The sequence below is a fragment of the Pan paniscus genome, chromosome 21 (genome assembly GCF_029289425.2).
Source record: "Pan paniscus chromosome 21, NHGRI_mPanPan1-v2.0_pri, whole genome shotgun sequence".
Classification (NCBI taxonomy): Eukaryota; Metazoa; Chordata; class Mammalia; order Primates; family Hominidae; genus Pan; species Pan paniscus.
Genome location: NC_073270.2, coordinates 20,922,891 through 20,940,731, shown reverse-complemented (window position 1 = coordinate 20,940,731; position 17,841 = coordinate 20,922,891). Strand labels below are relative to the sequence as shown.

Here is a 17,841-nt window from a genome sequence, read left to right as displayed (position 1 = left end):
GGTCATCCCAGTTCCGGAGGCTGACCTAGGGATGCGCCCTTGACGCCCTGCACCGCAATCCTTGCGTCGCTGCTAGTCAGCACGGCGTTACCCACCTCATCCGCAGCTCCAGGACGCCGCACTCCACGCGCTGCCGCAAGGAGGACGCGCAGCCTGGTCACCATGGAAACGGTGCCGCCTCCGTCATGGCGCATGCGAGAGGTCAAAGGTCAGTCCTGCAAGTTCCGCTTCCGGTTCCGAGATCCTGTTTGTTTTCTGAAAGCTTTGTGGTTTCGGTGAGTTCTCAGAGCCGATTTCTAGCGTCCGTGCGGGGGACAGGTGTCCAGAGGTCGGCTGCTGCAGACATGGCGGCCTCCACCGCGGCCGGGAAGCAGCGGATTCCCAAAGTGGCCAAGGTAGGCGATCGCGAGGGGCCTTGTAGGAGGTGGCCTAGGAAAGGGGCATCCCTCAGCCCTGGGGGTGCCCGGGTTGGGAGAGAGTGTTCCCGCCGGGGAGAAGGCTCACCCTGAGAGATGGAGAGGAAGGGCAGCTGGTGGTGGCGCGCGGGCTCTTGTCATCGCGGAGCACGACCCGCGTTGGCGTGGCCTTCGTTCTGGGGTGGTTCGGTGAAGATTTTCTGAGCCAGGCACTGCAATGGGCGCTGGGAAGCTACGCTCGGACGCTGGCCACAAGCAGTACTCAAAACACGAGTTTCTGTATAAAGACGACCTTGCTAGATGTTACCGAGAGGCAAAGTAGAATATGCCATGGGCGTGAATAAGGGGGTCGTATGAAGGGGTCCTGAAAGTAAATTTTGCTGAGGAAATGACCTTTAAGCTGAGACTTGAAGGCTGAATAGGAGTTAGCCCAGCTGACAGCGGAGGGCGAGAGTAGACGGTAGGAGTAGTATAGTATCATAAGTTAATTAAACAGTAGATTTACTATCTGGTATTTCCTTCGATAGCTAATACTTACCAAGTGCTTAATATGTGGCAGACTTTGAAGCCTTTACAGATACCCTCCCTCCAGTCTTTCTTGAGCCCGGATGACTCTCTTGAACTGGACCTTTACATAACTGTTTGTCTGACTCGCAGAAGTAATGCATATAGAGCAAGTAACACTGTGTCTGGCACTTAGTGCTTATTAAATATGAGCTATCACCATTATCATCATTACTCCACATATGGCATTAAGTAACATTTTTTATAATTCAGCTACATAAACTTTTATTGGGCATCACTGGTCCAATGGAAATATAATGCACACCACATATGAAATTTTAAATTTTCTCATATCTACATTAAAAAGTAAAAACAAAGCAAAAAAGTGAAATTAATTTTGATAATATATATTTTATTTGAGCTAATGTATCCAAAATATTATCATTTCAACATGTAATCGGTATAAAAAATGTAATGAGGTAGTTTATTCTTTTTTATACTCCATCTTCAAAACCAATGTGTATTTTACACTTACAGTCCACCTCAATTTGTACTCACCACATGTGACTCATAGCTACTGTGTTGGACAGCACAGCTCTAAGCTACGTTAGACTGTAAGCTTCTAAGACCTCAAGAAGCTTACAGTCTAATGATGAGAACTTACTGAATATTGCCTTTGACTTGAAGTGCCATGTAAAACCAAACCCAGTTATACACCGGGGCATTAAATAAGTTGAAGAATTCTGTAAATGCGGGTTGTAATGCTGTTAATAAGATGTGCTACACATCTTGATAAAACAAAACCTCTGGTCAGAATTTCACCTAGACGGCCTCAAAGTTTATTATTACACTCATCTAAAAGGGAAAACTTGCTATTATTTTTGCCACCTTTTTCTCTTGAGACTTTTACCTATGGCTTTGCAGTAGATACTATGAATAAGAGAGAAAACAGTATTTTTTTTTTCTTTTCAGTCTCATGGAGGAATGGGAACATGTCATACAAAAAGGGCATCTTGTGATAATACTAACAAAGTTCATATCCTAAAAAATGTATGTTTGTTTCTTAAGCCTTGTGTGAAGAGCAACTACTGAAAATAGAAATGTCTTCTTTCTTAAAAGGTGAAAAACAAAGCCCCGGCTGAGGTACAGATAACTGCTGAACAACTCTTAAGAGAGGCTAAAGAAAGAGAACTTGAGCTTCTTCCACCTCCACCTCAACAGAAGATCACAGATGAAGAAGAATTAAATGATTATAAACTAAGGAAAAGGAAGGTCAGTCAGTGTGGTATCTTTCAGTCCACTAATTGTTAAGACTATCGGTCAGTTTGAAAAGCTCCTCATTGGTTGGATTCTGTAGGGCAAGATGAGGTTAAGTGTTTCCACACGCATGAATAATGTACTTCTGGTTACCAGATAACAGCATTTTTCTGAACTATATAAAATATGCAATGAGTTGTCTGGTTAAAGTGTAAAGAAATTGAATCTGCATAATTTTTGATGCTGAATCAAAGTGGGCGGAAGTTTAGCAGATGGAACAACTGACAAGAAGGAGGGTATGCTTAGTAAGGCTGCACTGTGTACTTCTGTCTATACCACCTTCTGTGTTAAGAATTGAGATCTGGCTGGGCACAGTGGCTCACGCCTGTAATCCCAACACTTTGGGAGGCCGAGGCGGGCAGATCACCTGAGGTCAGGAGTTTGAGACCAGCCTAGCCAACATGGTGAAACCCCATCTCTACTAAAATACAAAAATTAGCCAGGCGTGGTGGCAGGTGCCTGTAATCCCAGCTATTCGGGAGGCTGAGACATGAGAATCACAGCAACTCGGGAGGCAGAGGCTGCAGTGAGCCGAGATCGTGCCACTGCACTCCAGCCTGGGCGACAGAGCAAGACTTTGTCTCAAAAAAAAAAAAAAAGAAAGGAAAAGGAATTGAGGTCTGCAAAAGGACCATGAGAAGACTTTGGGATCTGATTTGACTTCTTCACTCTAGAATGTGGGACTGTTTTAAAGCACTAATGCTGTTATATATGAAATTCTGAGAATTACCAGAGGACTTAAAGGTAATAGTCAAAAACATTTTTTATTAGGGACAAGCATAGACCATTTTAAAGTATCAGTTAGTTGATTGTAACCTTCTGTAGTGGGTTTCTTATTCCTCAAGGATTCCAGGATGTAATTTCTCTTAAATATGAACAAAATGAATAACCATTTTAGTACAAGACTTAAAATAGACCAAGGGTGCTGTCATTTTTAGTCATTTGTCTTTTGACTTGACCCTTTTTGCCTTCTTCCAGACTTTTGAAGATAATATAAGAAAAAACAGGACTGTGATTAGTAACTGGATAAAATATGCACAATGGGAAGAAAGCCTAAAGGAGATTCAAAGGTAAAATTACTGAGAGTGTAGTTTTGTATATAATGATTCATAGGTTAACAGATACCAAAAAGAAAAGAAGAAAAAGTTAAAGCACAGGTAAAAGATGGTGCCTCGGGTAGAAATTTTCAACTTTGGTTCCGTGGAACCCTAGGGTTCCTTTGAGGGCCTCAGGAGTGCTGGGGTAGAATAGTCCTGGGGAGGGTGGCGGAAGAGGCTTTAGAGATAGATCTTGTCAGCTGTAGCTAAAGAAGCACAATTTCATTTGCTTTGTATATATTGAGATTTTTAAAGAAGTGTTTAGCTGAAAACCAATGGCCAAAAAAAATAAAAATTGCAATCTGGCCCTTCCTGTGGTCTAGCTTTCTGCATTCTCCCCGCATACCTCCTTCCCCCACTGTGCCTGTGTATGTGCCACTCCCTGAATATATCGTGTCTCCTTATCGTGAGGCTTGACTGTTCTCCTTGCCTGGAATGAGCACCCCCTCCTCACCAAACTTAGTTTCCTGGTAAATTGGAACGTTCCTCAAGTTCTCATTTCTACAATTACCTACTACTTAGCCTTTTCCACCAAACATTTTCATTTCTTCCTCTCTGCTTCCCGTGCAGATCTTGACTATGACATAAATCACATTGCTTTATAATTGCATGCATGTCTTTTTATAAGACTTTGTAAGGTACTTAAGAGCATTATATCTTTTCATTTTTTTTATGCCCAGAACTTGGCTCATGGTAGACACCTAATAAAACATCAGTGCATTCCAGATAGTTTGAAATAACTGCTACATGTGTTGTATGCACTATTTTTGATGCCCTGCAAATCTTGCTTCTTAAGGGCTCGATCCATATACGAGCGTGCTTTAGATGTAGACTACCGAAATATTACACTCTGGCTGAAATATGCAGAAATGGAAATGAAGAATCGCCAAGTCAACCATGCTCGAAATATCTGGGACCGGGCCATAACAACGCTGCCTCGAGTTAATCAGTTCTGGTAAGTTTCTGATCTAACAAAACAGCCTTTTATAGACTAGCAAAGTTCCACATCTTCTGTGTTTATTTTATTTACATGATGATAGTTTAATTTGATATCCTACTTTTTCTTCAAACATAAATGCTGTTATGTCCCGTAGTCTATTAAGTCATAATCGTAATGTTCTATAGCTATGTAATCAAAACTAAAATTTTGACTGCAATCTTTTATTCATAAGCTTCTTGTTGAACTAGGCAACTTTTAAGAAAAAAATATCTTTTTTTCCAATGGTTCATCCTTTTTCAGATTTACATATAAATGACAAAACATGTTCGATTTAACCTTTAAGAAAGGTAAAATCTTCAATCTTCTTCCCATTCAACAATGGAAGAACTAAACCACAGCAGATATTTTCGGGTGATTTTGTTAAAGGTACAAGTACACGTACATGGAGGAAATGTTGGGAAACGTTGCCGGTGCCCGGCAGGTGTTTGAGCGCTGGATGGAGTGGCAGCCTGAGGAGCAAGCCTGGCACTCCTACATCAACTTTGAGCTGAGATACAAAGAGGTGGATCGGGCCCGCACCATTTATGAGCGATATATCCTTTGGACGAGATCTGTATGGTGCCATGATTGTCCTGGATGCTGCTGCTGCTCCTGTAGAGATGTCTCATGATCAGGACACACAGTCATTAATGTCAGACTCAAAGTCAAGAATGCCAGTTTATCAGCTTCCCTATGTTTTGTAGGGAAAGAGATTGGTCAGAATGAAAATTTGTGATCTGGGTAACTAGTCTTTTCTAGTGAGAGTTTGGGTTTATTTTATTGTAATGCTAAAAGCTAATGTTTCCTTGTGGAAAATGATATTCCTGGGGGATTGTTTCCAGGAACTCAAGGGGATACCAAAATCAGTGATGCTTAAGTCCCTCATATAAAATGATGTACTATTTGCATGTAACCTATGCATAGCCTCCCATATAATTCAAATAATCTCTAGATTACTTATACCTAATGCAATGTGAATGTTATATAAATAATTGTTATTCTGTATATTTTAAGGAATAATAAGCAAAAAAACTACATGTTCAATACAGAAGCACTTTTTTCTCACGAATACTTTATCTCAGGTTGGTTGAATCCACAGATATGGAACCCATGGCTGGAGGACTAAGTGTACTAAGGTCCTGGCTGCCATTGCCAGTCCTGTTTTTCTAAGGTTTGTGTTGGTCATTACTACCTTACTGGAGTTCATCCAAGGTTTACTGTTACTAGCTGTGTGGCTCCAGCGAGTCATTTAACTCCTTTGAGAGTTGGTGTCCTCTTCTTAAAAACAAGAATAAAAACACCTTCGCTGGGCTGTTGTGAAGATTAAATGATACACATGAAAGCACTTTTAGAAACTGAAGTACAGTCATTCCTCACTATTTGCAGATTCTATGTTTGCAAAATCACGTGTTTGCTAAAATTTATTGGTAACCCCCAAAATCAGTAATTATGGCACTTTCACAGTCATTTGTGGACGTGCACAGAGCATGAAGTCCAACAAGGTGAGGCTCTGCCTTCTGGTCTTAACCTCATATAACCATGCCTAGAGCTTGGAGACAGGAAGGGCCGGTGCCATGTAGTGTAAGGAGCTGTGGCTCTGGGGCCAGTTGGGGAGTTTGAATCCCTGTCAGTGGGGCAGCCTCAGTCCAGTCACTTAACATTTCTGAACCACTTTTCTTACAAAATAATGAAGATAGAATCTGCCAGGATGAGTTCTTTTTAGGATTTAAGATGATGATGAACGTGAGATTGTATATATACACGTTTCTCCTAGGAGCAGTGGTTCAGTACTCAATAATTAAGTGTTCGCAGTGACTAAATAGAACATGACTACCAGAAATAATGAGAGTCAACTTTATTATGCAGTATTAAGATCTTTTTATTTTTTTACTCTTCTCTGTTGAGGTGACAATGTTAAGATCTTAATTATGTCTACTAATTTTAATATTATTAGTTTGACGAAAGCTTTTATAGCACTTGCTACGTGCCAGGCAGTATTCTAAGTACTTTACAGATATTGTTGTTTAATCCTCATAACATCCTTGCAGTGTAGGAATTTCTCTGTCCTACAGATGAGGGAGCTGAGGCATGAGAGATTAAGTAGCTTGACTGGGTTCTCACAGGTGCTGATGGAAATAGAATGTGAACCTAGAAGAGCAGCTTCAGAACTGATGCTCTTCTTTGCCATATTGGAATATATTACTACTTTGGAAATTAATGATTTATTCAAGGAAGATAGATTAAAATGGCAATTCAAAACTTTCTGCTTTGACTCTAGTTAACAGTTTTCTTTTTATAGCATGTTTTTTTCTTAATTATTAGTTCAAGTATTCATATTTTAATATAATTGGTGCCATTTAATGACCAGACCATTATTGACCGCTTACGGTGCCATGTTCTTTTGGCTAGAAACTGTGCTAAGGGCTTTACATACATTTTCTCATTTAAAGCTGGCAGTAATCCAGTGAGGTTGGCATTATTTTTCCCTGTTTACAAATGAAACAGCTGAGACTTAGACGTCTAAGTTCAGTGACTTATCCAAGATCACATGGTTGGTAACCTGGGTTGAGATTTTTCTTTGCTTCCAAACTCGAGTTTATACCCACCACTAAAATCTTAACTAAGCACTGGAGGAAAATAGACATGAACAGGCGTGGCCCTGCTCTCACGGAAGCCACTGTTTAGTTCTACACTTTTGTATGTGTTTTGTTCCCCTAGAGTTGTAGTTTGAATTGTTGGAGTTTCCAGGCTTTGGTATGGTTTTGGTGTTTACTTACTTACTATTTTTTTAAGCCATGCTGTTTTGCCTGGTATTTCCTTAATTTCCTTGCACTTGTCCTCGTGCACCCTGATGTTAAGAACTGGATCAAGTATGCCCGCTTTGAAGAAAAACATGCTTATTTTGCCCATGCACGGAAAGTGTATGAGAGAGCTGTGGAATTCTTTGGAGATGAACATATGGATGAGCACCTTTATGTTGCCTTTGCCAAGTTTGAAGAAAATCAGAAAGAGGTAAGTATACCTAACTTCATTATACTGTAAAACAGCTTAGCAAAGATTACATTTTGTGCATGGTGAGTTCATTTCCATTTTTTCTTACTGACATATCCCTGGAGAAGATGTTTTCAAAATACAAAAACACAGCTTCTCACAGAGAACAGCATATATATGTGACTAAGCTACAGATGGGAGCTGATTATAGATTGTATTATAACTGTCTTAATTTTATTGTGCTTTGTTTGAAAATTAAGCCTTTTAGTCTGAATGCCCGTAAACTGAGAACTAGTCTTTTAGCATCCTAAGTAAAGGACTTAACAGATAATAAATATGGGAAATAAAAAGCTTGAAGCCCTACAACAGAAAACAACATTTAGAATGGAAACAGAGATTGCCCTACAAATAAGAGAGTTCTTTTTTTCCCTTGTACCTATGAAAATAGCTCAAATATTGAGAAGATGAGGCAGGAGGATCACTTGAGGCCAGGAGTTTGAGACCAGCCTGGGCAACATAGTGAGACCCTGTCTCTAAAAAAAAAAATTGAGTGGGCATAGTGGTGCACACCTACAGTCCCAGCTACTTGGGAAGCTGAGGCAGGAGTATCACTTGAGCCTAGGAGTTTGAGACTACAGTGAGCTATGTTCGTGCCATTGCACTCTAGCCTGGGTGACAGAGCAAGACCCCATTTCTTAAAAAAAAAGGGAGTTCAAATAATACAGAATTGAGATCCATCCAAATACAGGTTTGAGCATTCCCAGTCTGAAAATCCAAAACTCAAAATGTGAAACTTGTTGAGTGCTGACATGACACTCGAAGGAAATGTTCATTGGAACATTTCAGACTTTGGGTTTTTGGATTAGGGATGCTGAACCAGTAAGTATAATGCAAATATTCCAAAACTGGGGAAACATCCCAAATCCAAAACACTTCTGGTAGCAAGTGCTTCAGACAAGAGATACTCAACCTATATAAGGTCTTGCACGGACCATGCTAGGGAGTTCAGATTCTGTTCGGGCCAGTGGGAAGCATTGAAAGGTTTTAAGCGGGACAGTGATTGGATATGATTTATATTTTAAGGAGAGCCTCCGGCTAATTCATGGAGAATGTATGAGGGTAGATGGCAAAAGTGGAACCAGGGGAGACCAGTGGGGAGACTTTTGAAGTGGGCCAGGTGAACAGTGGAGTTTGATGGCTGGGGGCTGGGGAGAAGCAAATGGCTGTGTGGAAGAGATTGAAATGGTAGGGCATGTTGCAAGAGTGAATATGGAGTATGAGGAAAAAAGAGGAATTGAGGATCACCTGAAGGTTTTGGCTTGAGCAAGTGACTGTAGGTTAGGCCTTGCCTACTAAAATTGGGAAGATGGGGAGAGTCCCAGTTTGAGTGGGGAGGAAACAGAAGCTCAGTTTTGGACCTGTTTGAGATGTGCAGTAGACATCCAGTTGGCAGTGTTAGGTAGACAGTATTAAATATGGAGCTCAAAGCAGAGTACCGGTCCATCCTGACAGAGATACCTTCAACAAGAGGGAGAAAAGCATCTTACTCTGGACATTATGAGGCCTCAAAATCTAACTTATAAGTAATATTTTGTTATATTTACTCTCCTAGTTGTGACTGGCATGAGAATATTGTGTTATAGAAGGTAATCATCCTGTCTGCATTTAGTTTGAAAGGGTACGAGTGATTTACAAGTATGCCCTGGACAGAATTTCAAAACAAGATGCCCAAGAACTCTTTAAAAATTATACCATCTTTGAGAAGAAGTTTGGTGATAGGCGGGGTATTGAAGATATCATTGTGAGCAAACGGAGATTCCAGTACGAAGAAGAAGTGAAGGTGAGCGCTTGTGTGGATGGTCAACTCTGCAGATAACCCAAGATGTGCTCATCAATACTAGCAACACTAAAATGAATAATAGCAAGTAGCACTACTAGTGATTACTCTCGTGATGATGTGCCTGTGATCCAGTTGGCAGCTATTTCAGACAAGTAGGAATAAACAAGGCTGATAGAAAAGGCAAGCAAACAACACTTGGATTTGCTCTGCCACTTACATGTTGTAAGTCGTTTTGTTGATTGTTGACTGTATGTAGAACTGGAGCAAAAGAAATGTGGAATCCATTCGAGCTCATTGTTGGAAGAAGGTGGAAGAGTCAGAGATTGGTCCAAAAACCTGTTTTGCACATCACCTTTGAGCTTAACTGCCTGAACAAAAGATGTATGCTAGACAGGGTTCCATTGGCATCTCTTTTTCTGTAATGTACTATTTTGATTTCAATTCAAAGAGAGTGTCATTTTCCTTCAGTATTCTGTTGTGTATTTAAAAATACTCTTCCTTAGTCAAGTTAATTAAGATACCTCCAAGCAAAGGACTAAGTCTGTTATTAAATGTGGTGGTAGGTTAGCAAGATATGTTAAAGATGAATTGCTATTAATTGGAGAGGCAAGTTTAACAATTGTGAGCATGATATAATTCTGTTGTTACAGACATAATGATACATAGTCACATATTTAAGCAAATGCATTGGCAAGAATAGGCATCTAATTATTGACTGTCTTTAGAGTGATGGCTATAGATGAAGGAGTCCTTGCTGTGGGACACCTGGCCAGTAATCTATCCTCTGTATTCCTGTTTCTTTTCTATTTATGCAGTCTCAGGGATGGTGTTTTTAAAATGAGAGAACATGTAACATTTAGAAGAAAAGGTGCTAAAATATAGGAAGTCAGCCTGATGCCTTTTTTCAGCTCGCTTAACCTGGCAAGTGCAGCTCTTGGTTTTGTTATTTATTTATTAAACTGGTTGTCTTTCTAGGCGAATCCACACAATTATGATGCATGGTTTGATTACTTGCGCTTGGTAGAAAGTGACGCAGAAGCTGAAGCCGTGAGAGAAGTCTATGAAAGGGCCATTGCCAATGTCCCACCCATTCAGGAGAAGAGGCACTGGAAGCGCTACATTTATCTTTGGATCAACTATGCACTCTATGAAGAATTGGAGGCAAAGGTGAAAAAACAGAATTATGTGTCAACTGATAATGGTTTCCTGTCTTCTGTATTCACAGCTCACCTATTGCGGATGTTTATAATTCTTGAAACAAGGAAATTTAGTTTTAAATTTTTACAGGCTTCTGTTCATCCATGCAGTTATATATTTGCTCTGCAACATTTTAAACTCTCTGTGCTTGTTGTGGCCACACGTGAGGGGCTTTTTTAACTTTGGTTTGATTTTTACTTGAGGCACAACAAGATATCACTTGGAGCTTGAAAGAGAACAGTGAACCAGCCCTTAATTTAGTGAAATATAGTTTCCTGGATTTGCTCATTAACAGGAGTGATTATGGCTAGATTATGCATTTTTGCTTTTAGCAAAAATCAAGTGGCATTTTCAGAAATCATTTGTATTAACCTTCTGGGTTTGATCTGAGACTATGAAACATCTTTGTTTCTTTCTGCCATCAGGCAAAAAGGCTTTCTACAAAGAAGGGCTTAGAGTTTGGTGGCTATCTTGTTGGTGATTCTTAAACTGAGGTTTCATGGCCGTTCATACTTTAGATCATAAATCAGAGTTTGCAAGTAACAACTTGTGAAACATGCTGTTTTGGGGGTGTACATTTTTACCAGTATCAGTAAAATTAGTAACTAGTAAAATGAGTGTTAGCAGCAGACTTCAATATTTTGTGAAAATTTCTTATCCTAATACAGGATCCTGAGAGGACAAGACAGGTGTATCAAGCCTCTTTGGAACTAATTCCTCACAAAAAGGTATGTTTGCTCTAAAGTGTTCCATTTCAAACAGGTCAGAATCCTCTTCTGTTACTTGTGAAGTAATTCAGTGAAATAATATTGATTGATAAAATGCTTCCCTGTCCCACCATGGACAACATAAATAAGACTGAGATATGCTCCTTGCCTCTGAAAACAGCTCACAGTCTAGGTCGGAGGACAACCTGCATTGACAAACAAATAATATAAATTCAGAGAAGGGTAGGTAATGTGAATAGTCTGAGTGGAAGGAGAAAGACATCCATGCAGAGAGCACACAACGTGTGCGGGGGACACAGAGGCGGGTTTGTTGGTAACAGTGAGTGTGTGCATGCACAGATCAATGTGCCCCTTGTGTAGATGGTTGAGATGTTACCTCTGCCTTGTTTCCCAGCACGAGAAACAAAACGTGTTTCCTTCTGTAGAAGTGTTGACTGAGTTACTTTTCAGAATAGAGGTAGGACGTTCTGCCCATATACAAGCATGCCTACAAAACAAAGTCTGTTCTGAGCAGAGGCTACCGTGCCTTGCAGTACAGTACAGTATCTGGATCATGGTTCTCAGGAGAGGCTACCATGCCATGCAGTACAATATAGTATCTGGATCATGGTATGTGGGTTTCTAACTTTTGTGAAATGAATGTGGTCTTTGCTTGTAAATAAGCAGAGTACATTCCTCTTACTCTGAAGTTTTAGAGAAATCAAATTACCAATGGCTTTGGTTAATTTAAATTAACTTCAATTTAATTTGGATGAGGCTTTTAAGCTAGATATTTTTGTGCTTTTGTTTTCTAGTTCACATTTGCCAAAATGTGGATACTGTATGCACAGTTTGAAATACGACAGAAGAATCTGTCATTAGCCAGAAGAGCATTGGTAAGTAAAGAAAGGATCAAGATGTCTCGTCAAGTTCTATGTGAAAGAAATTAAAATCTTGGTGCTTGGAAGTTGTACAATTCCTACTTTAAAGAGTGACAGAAGTATTATACCTTTATAGCCTGGGACATGTTAGAAAACATGCGTCCTCTGTAAAAACACTGACAATAATGCGTAAATTATTCTTATTACCTGGGGCAAATTAACATTCTGTTTCAATATTGGAAACTTCTATAGCTACCAGTTACTAAATCTTTCCACAGATTAGAATTAGTAATCTGATCCTGTGCAAACTTTTTCGTGTGTTAAATGCACTTTTAATTGTTCTACTTTTTTTTTCTTTTTTTTTTTTTTGTTTGTTTGGGTTTTTTTTGAGACAGGGTCTCGCTCTGTTCCCCAAGCTGGAATGCAGTAGCGCGATCTTGGCTCACTGCAACCTCTGCCTCCTGGGCTGAAATGATCCTCCCATGTTGGCCTCTCAGAATGCTGGGATTACAGGCATGAGCCACCATGCCTTGTCCTTTTTATTTATAGGAGGTTTTATGCATCTGACATCCCTATTCCCTAGGAGATCCTGAGAAACTTTCAAATCTTATTTTATTTAGTTGCCCAAACAATTCTGGAACACTGCCTCTTGCTGAGTGAATTCGAGGAGTTTCCTTCAGCCTTTTGTCAAGAACCAGTAAACATTGTGATACCACAGAGGGAAAGAATGGTAGGCCATGTTGACTTTCCAAGATTCTTCCTCAGCAGAGAACAGCCTCTAGGGCAGTGCAATAACTGCACAGATTAAATCCACTACAGGATCACAGTGGTCTGGTTATTTTATTTTCCAGGGAACTTCCATAGGCAAATGTCCAAAGAACAAATTATTTAAAGTTTACATAGAATTGGAGCTACAGCTTCGAGAATTTGACAGATGCCGGAAGCTTTATGAAAAGTTCCTGGAATTTGGACCTGAAAATTGTACCTCATGGATTAAATTCGCTGAATTAGAGACAATCCTTGGTGATATTGACAGAGCACGGGCAATCTATGAATTAGCCATCAGTCAGCCACGTTTAGACATGCCAGAGGTGAGCATCTCAAGTCAAATATAATTTTGTTTGAGATACGTGTTTAGTCTTACTTTAGATGACCATCTAAATGTGGGTGTATTTTAGAGTATAACGATGATCTAACTAACTTAGTCTCTTCTACTGAGATTAGGCTTGTACGTGGAAAGGTGGCTGTTGGGGACGGGAAGTAGCCCTCTCATTAGATACCAGAGCAGTAGACATCCAGGATGATGCCCAGGATGAACTGGGATATCATGGGGGTGGGTGATGCCCCTTCTGCAGCAGGAAAGCCTAAAGGGGCTGGGGAAGAGGCCAGGCAAGGAAGAAGCCAGCAGGCTGGCCCACCCGGAGAACGAGGGGGATGGAGGTAGGAACTGCACATCCCTGTATTCTCTAAACCAGGACGTCCTTGCAACTTCTGTTGTCACTGTCCTGAAAGTCCTCGCCTGCCTTCAGTAGTTAAGCTTGACCCACAAGGTAGCACCAAACCACAGCTAGGAATGATTTGAATCTCACAGGAGTCGTAGAACTCACCCAGCCGTTTTGTTAATCTCATGCACTAACATGACCCTGCATTTAATGGTTTGCCCCCCTGATTGCATTAATTAAGGCAGGGCTTTGGGTATCACTGAGTTCATCAGTTGTCCTCGGCTCCTCCACCAGACTGCCAGCTTTCAGGTGTCCATGCCACGGTTTATTCATCCTTATTCCCTGCCAGGCTGCACTGAGCCAGTGCACACCTGTTCAGTGAATGCTTGTTGCACTGAACTCTCATAATAACAAGGAATGTACAGTAGAGGTAAGAACATGCATACTGGCTAACCTGGGCCTGTTTTCTCTCTGGACGCTCAATTGCATGTGGCTAGAATATGGAGTACCTGGGAGATGCTTGGCAAGTTTCTCAGCTCTTGATAAGTCAAGCATTTGAAAAACTTCCAAAGAGAATCTCTAAGACTGAATCCAAGGCCCTTTTTCTGTAATCTGGAATTCTAGCCAAGTTTTGGCCAGCTTATAGATACCAATGTTATTTATCTTATCCACATGTGTTCTTTAGTTGTTCAGTAAAAATCCTATGTTCCTAGATGTAGGTTAGAGTGATACTTAAGCTGTGCTTTGGATGGGGGCATGCTGCTTTGTAAATGTCAAGACTGACCCATTTACTTTTCTTCCTTAGGTGCTTTGGAAATCATATATTGATTTTGAAATTGAGCAGGAAGAAACAGAAAGAACACGAAACCTTTACCGGCGGTTGCTTCAACGGACACAGCATGTCAAGGTATCCTTGCTTTGTAGATGATCTTTCATTTTGCTTGAATCAGCAGTCCAGAAGAAAATGATATATTTCTGTATTTTAAGTGTTTGGGTTTTTGGTTTTTTTTTTTTAATGACTTCCTTGCTTTTCAAGAGAAACGTGAGTCTCAGAGGACTTTGGAATGTTTGGAATGTTAAGTTTATACCAGGTCATTGTTTATGCTGCATGTGAGTAGCTTGGGTATCACAAGATTGAAAAAAAGTTAAAACTATTTTTTTTTTTTTTGAGACGGAGTCTTGCTGTGTCTCTAGGCCGGAGTGCAGTGGCGTTATCTCGGCTCACTGCAACCTCTGCCTCCCAGGTTTAAGCAATTCTCCTGCCTCAGCCTCCAGAGTAGTTGGGACTAGAGACGCGCACCATGCCCAGGCTAATTTTTCTATTTTTAATAGAGACGGGGTTTCACCTGTTGGCCAGGATGGTCTCGATCTCTTGACCTCGTGATCTGCCCGCCTCAGCCTCCCGAAGTGCTGGGATTACAGGCGTGAGCCACTGCACCCAGCCAAGTTAAACTCTTTTCAAGAGTTTAAGACTATGTCAGACATTTAATTGTAGAATATAGAATCAAATATTTTCAGTGTTTATATTGAAGCATATATTCATTGTTTTCATCTGTGAAACATTAGTGATGCACACATTACTTTCCGATGTCATTAACTGGGAATTCGCTTTATTATTACTACATTATTATCTTCTGAGTGATATGGTTAATTTGGTTCAATAATAACTTTTTTTAAAGGTATGGATCAGCTTTGCTCAGTTTGAGTTGTCTTCAGGAAAAGAAGGAAGTTTGACTAAATGCAGACAAATTTATGAAGAAGCTAACAAAACCATGCGAAACTGTGAAGAAAAGGAAGAGAGACTTATGCTGCTGGAATCTTGGCGAACTTTTGAAGAAGAATTTGGAACAGCTTCAGATAAGGAGAGAGTAGACAAACTCATGCCAGAGAAAGTCAAGAAGAGAAGAAAGGTCCAGACTGACGATGGGGTAAGAACTCTGCCCTGGGACTGTTCATCTCACGTCACATGAGTAGAAACACTTCTGACTTCGAAATGTGGACTTTTAAGTGGCATATGTACAATCTTAGAATGGAAGCAGACCACCTGGAGTAGGAGATGGTTGCAATCTGGCTGTTATGGAAACACAGGGTAGAACATATGGTCCAGTCAGAGGTGGAGAACGGGAAGGGGTTGGCAAAGGTGTTTTGGTGATGGTTGAGTCTGGGAACTTCATGAAGTGTGATATTTTTAGAGCATTTAATAGGAAGTTAGTGTGGAGGAAGATGGAACTGAACTTTCAGATAGGAGCCTATCCAGAGAAGGCTTGTAGGCGGTAAGAAGGAGTTTGGTGGGAGTCAGTGAAGGCTGTTTTGCATAAAATGACGTGACCAGATTGCTGGCATCTCATCCTGGCAGACTCAAGGGGCTTAGATTGGAGAAAGAAGACCCATCAGGAAGCAGTTTTTATAAGCTGAGCAAGACATGGAAGCTGGAACTAGAACAGGGCCACAGGGCCTGTTAGAACAATATTTGGGAAGTGAAATCAGTGACTGATAGGTGGTGAGGATGGGAGGGTAGGGAGTTGGAATAATAATGCACAGATGTATGGCTTTTGCTACTGGGTGAATATTATGTAAAGATCATTAAACATTTTCTTAAGTGTAAGACTGCACAATGTAGTTGGAGACACTGAACATCTTGGTTGGCTATAGAGGAGCTGTGCTTAGATTTTTAGAATTTTTTTCTACCAGTTTAGTTCTCACTGAGCTATAGTTGCTGCTTACTCACTCCCAGTCTTTCAGACCCAGCCCTTGTTCTTTCTGTAGTAGACTTTGATGTTATTTTGTAAAATGGAGGTAATCATCCGGATTTCCAGTAAAAATTCTTCACTCTGATATGTGAGTATATCACCCACGTTTGCTTATCTTTTCATTTTTTATTTCTGTAGTCTGATGCAGGCTGGGAAGAATACTTTGATTACATCTTTCCAGAAGATGCTGCCAACCAACCTAACCTCAAACTCCTGGCCATGGCCAAACTGTGGAAGAAACAGCAGCAGGAAAAGGAGGATGCTGAGCACCATCCAGATGAGGACGTCGATGAGAGTGAATCCTGATCTTTTTTTCATAGACAAATGTTTTGTTATTTTTATAAATTAATTGTTTGGAACTCTTGTGACTCCTGGAAGTTCTTATATATTTCACCAGTAAGAAATTGATTGGTATCTTTGATGGCTACTTTTTAAGTTATTTTTTAAATGCTCTTGGGTTAGCTAGGGGTAGGGATTGCAAGTAAAGGACTTTTTTAACTGCTGGATTTGTTTTTCCAACTGAGTCCAAACTTTTCTAATGTCTGTCCACATCATGCATTAGGAAATGTAATTAAGGTAACATTCTACAGTAACTTTTCATGTCATACCCATAAAGATGATAGTTTATGCATTCATCTGAAATGTGTAACTTTTTCATGTCTTCAGAGTCACAGACTTGAGTTCATTTCCCAGCTCTGCCACTCATGATTATATAACTTAATTTTCATTTTCCTCATTCACAAAATGGGCCAATAGTTTGACAGCTCATTTTGAAGATTACATTATAAAAGGAATATACCTGGTGGGTGCATAGTAAGTGCTCAGTAAATTGTTCTAAGCCACTTTTAAAAATGGTTTCATTCCTTGTAGAATTGAATGCGAGTGGATTAATTTACCTTACCTTCTTACTAGTGGCCAGTTATATTAAGTGTTTTTTAGAACAACACTTGGAAAATAATTTGCAGTGATTATATTGCTGAACAAGGTTCAGAAAACATTGTTTACCAAGAATTTAGTCTAATTTGTTAGGCGCTCATCAGTTCTCCAGAGTGGTTGAGTTTGTAATACCTTGTTTAAAGAATAATGGCTTGTTCACATGTGTGCTATGAAAAATGATGTCCCATGTTCACATAAATTTGGGAAATTCTGGACTAAGACTTAAGTCTTGTTAATCAAATCTCTTTATAGTTAGGCTTCTGTACCTTATGTATCTCCAGTAGCAATGTTGCCATATTATTTCCCAAACTTAGTGGACAATGGAGTCATTTCTACCTAGAGTACCAGTAAACATCTCCTAGTGTGCTATAGTAGAAAATGTCTACTTCTCACTGCTGACATGTTAAACTTACTCTTGGTTTAGAGCATGTGTAGAAACACCTAAGGTAGCTCTATGCTAAATAATGAAGAGTAGCACAAGAATGAATGTATTTGCTGATATGTTGCTCACATTCTCAAGCAAAAATTCAACTGCATTAACCGATCTGAGAGTTTTCCTTTAACCTGGACTGTGTTTCTCAAGCACATTTTTTCTTTGTTCACTGCCCAAGGACTAGAACTGTATTTTTAAGGTTGTTTTCCCCTAAAAGGACCTTTAGTAAGCAAATTTATTATTAAATGTGCACATCTTATTCACCCAAGGGAATAAAAGCTACTTCGTAATGTTACTAAATTTTATCTTGAAAATAACAGTGTTTGTTTGAGGACAGAAGAAAATAGGACT

At 40.0% G+C, this 17,841-nt stretch overlaps 2 protein-coding genes across 10 annotated transcripts in view; one reads left to right on the top strand and one right to left on the bottom strand.

Moving 5' to 3' along the window:
• The window catches only part of CFAP61 (cilia and flagella associated protein 61), a 305,696-nt gene extending 305,477 nt beyond the window's left edge, over window positions 1-219 (bottom strand). For 3 of the 9 annotated variants that reach the window (XM_055104782.2, XM_034947210.3, XM_055104783.2), the window contains exon 1: window positions 96-219. In XM_055104782.2, the coding sequence (XP_054960757.1) occupies window positions 96-100 (5 nt within the window). In that variant the 5' untranslated portion in view covers window positions 101-219. Of the gene's footprint in view, window positions 1-25 lie in introns of all 9 variants that reach the window. The other 6 variants (XM_055104779.2, XM_055104780.2, XM_055104786.1 and 3 more) reach the window with 2 other exon arrangements.
• On the top strand, window positions 186-16,480 carry CRNKL1 (crooked neck pre-mRNA splicing factor 1). The gene is made up of 14 exons (XM_008962964.4): window positions 186-395; window positions 2,040-2,192; window positions 3,216-3,307; window positions 4,131-4,289; window positions 4,701-4,867; window positions 7,147-7,325; window positions 8,974-9,144; window positions 10,120-10,311; window positions 11,010-11,069; window positions 11,864-11,944; window positions 12,781-13,020; window positions 14,177-14,278; window positions 15,051-15,299; window positions 16,260-16,480. The coding sequence occupies exons 1-14, from the start codon at window positions 186-188 to the stop codon at window positions 16,425-16,427; spliced, it is 2,223 nt and encodes a 740-aa protein (XP_008961212.1). The 3' UTR covers window positions 16,428-16,480.
• The last annotated feature ends 1,361 nt before the right edge of the window (window positions 16,481-17,841 follow it).

What these genes read in the sequence shown, in the direction of transcription:
- CRNKL1 (XM_008962964.4), top strand. Translation starts at nt 186, where the DNA reads ATGGCGCATGCGAGAGGTCAAAGGTCAGTCCTGCAAGTTCCGCTTCCG. An exon ending in ATAAACTAAGGAAAAGGAAG is followed by an intron (nt 2,193 to 3,215) that starts GTCAGTCAGTGT and finishes GCCTTCTTCCAG; the next exon opens with ACTTTTGAAGATAATATAAG. An exon ending in AACTAATTCCTCACAAAAAG is followed by an intron (nt 11,070 to 11,863) that starts GTATGTTTGCTC and finishes TTTGTTTTCTAG; the next exon opens with TTCACATTTGCCAAAATGTG.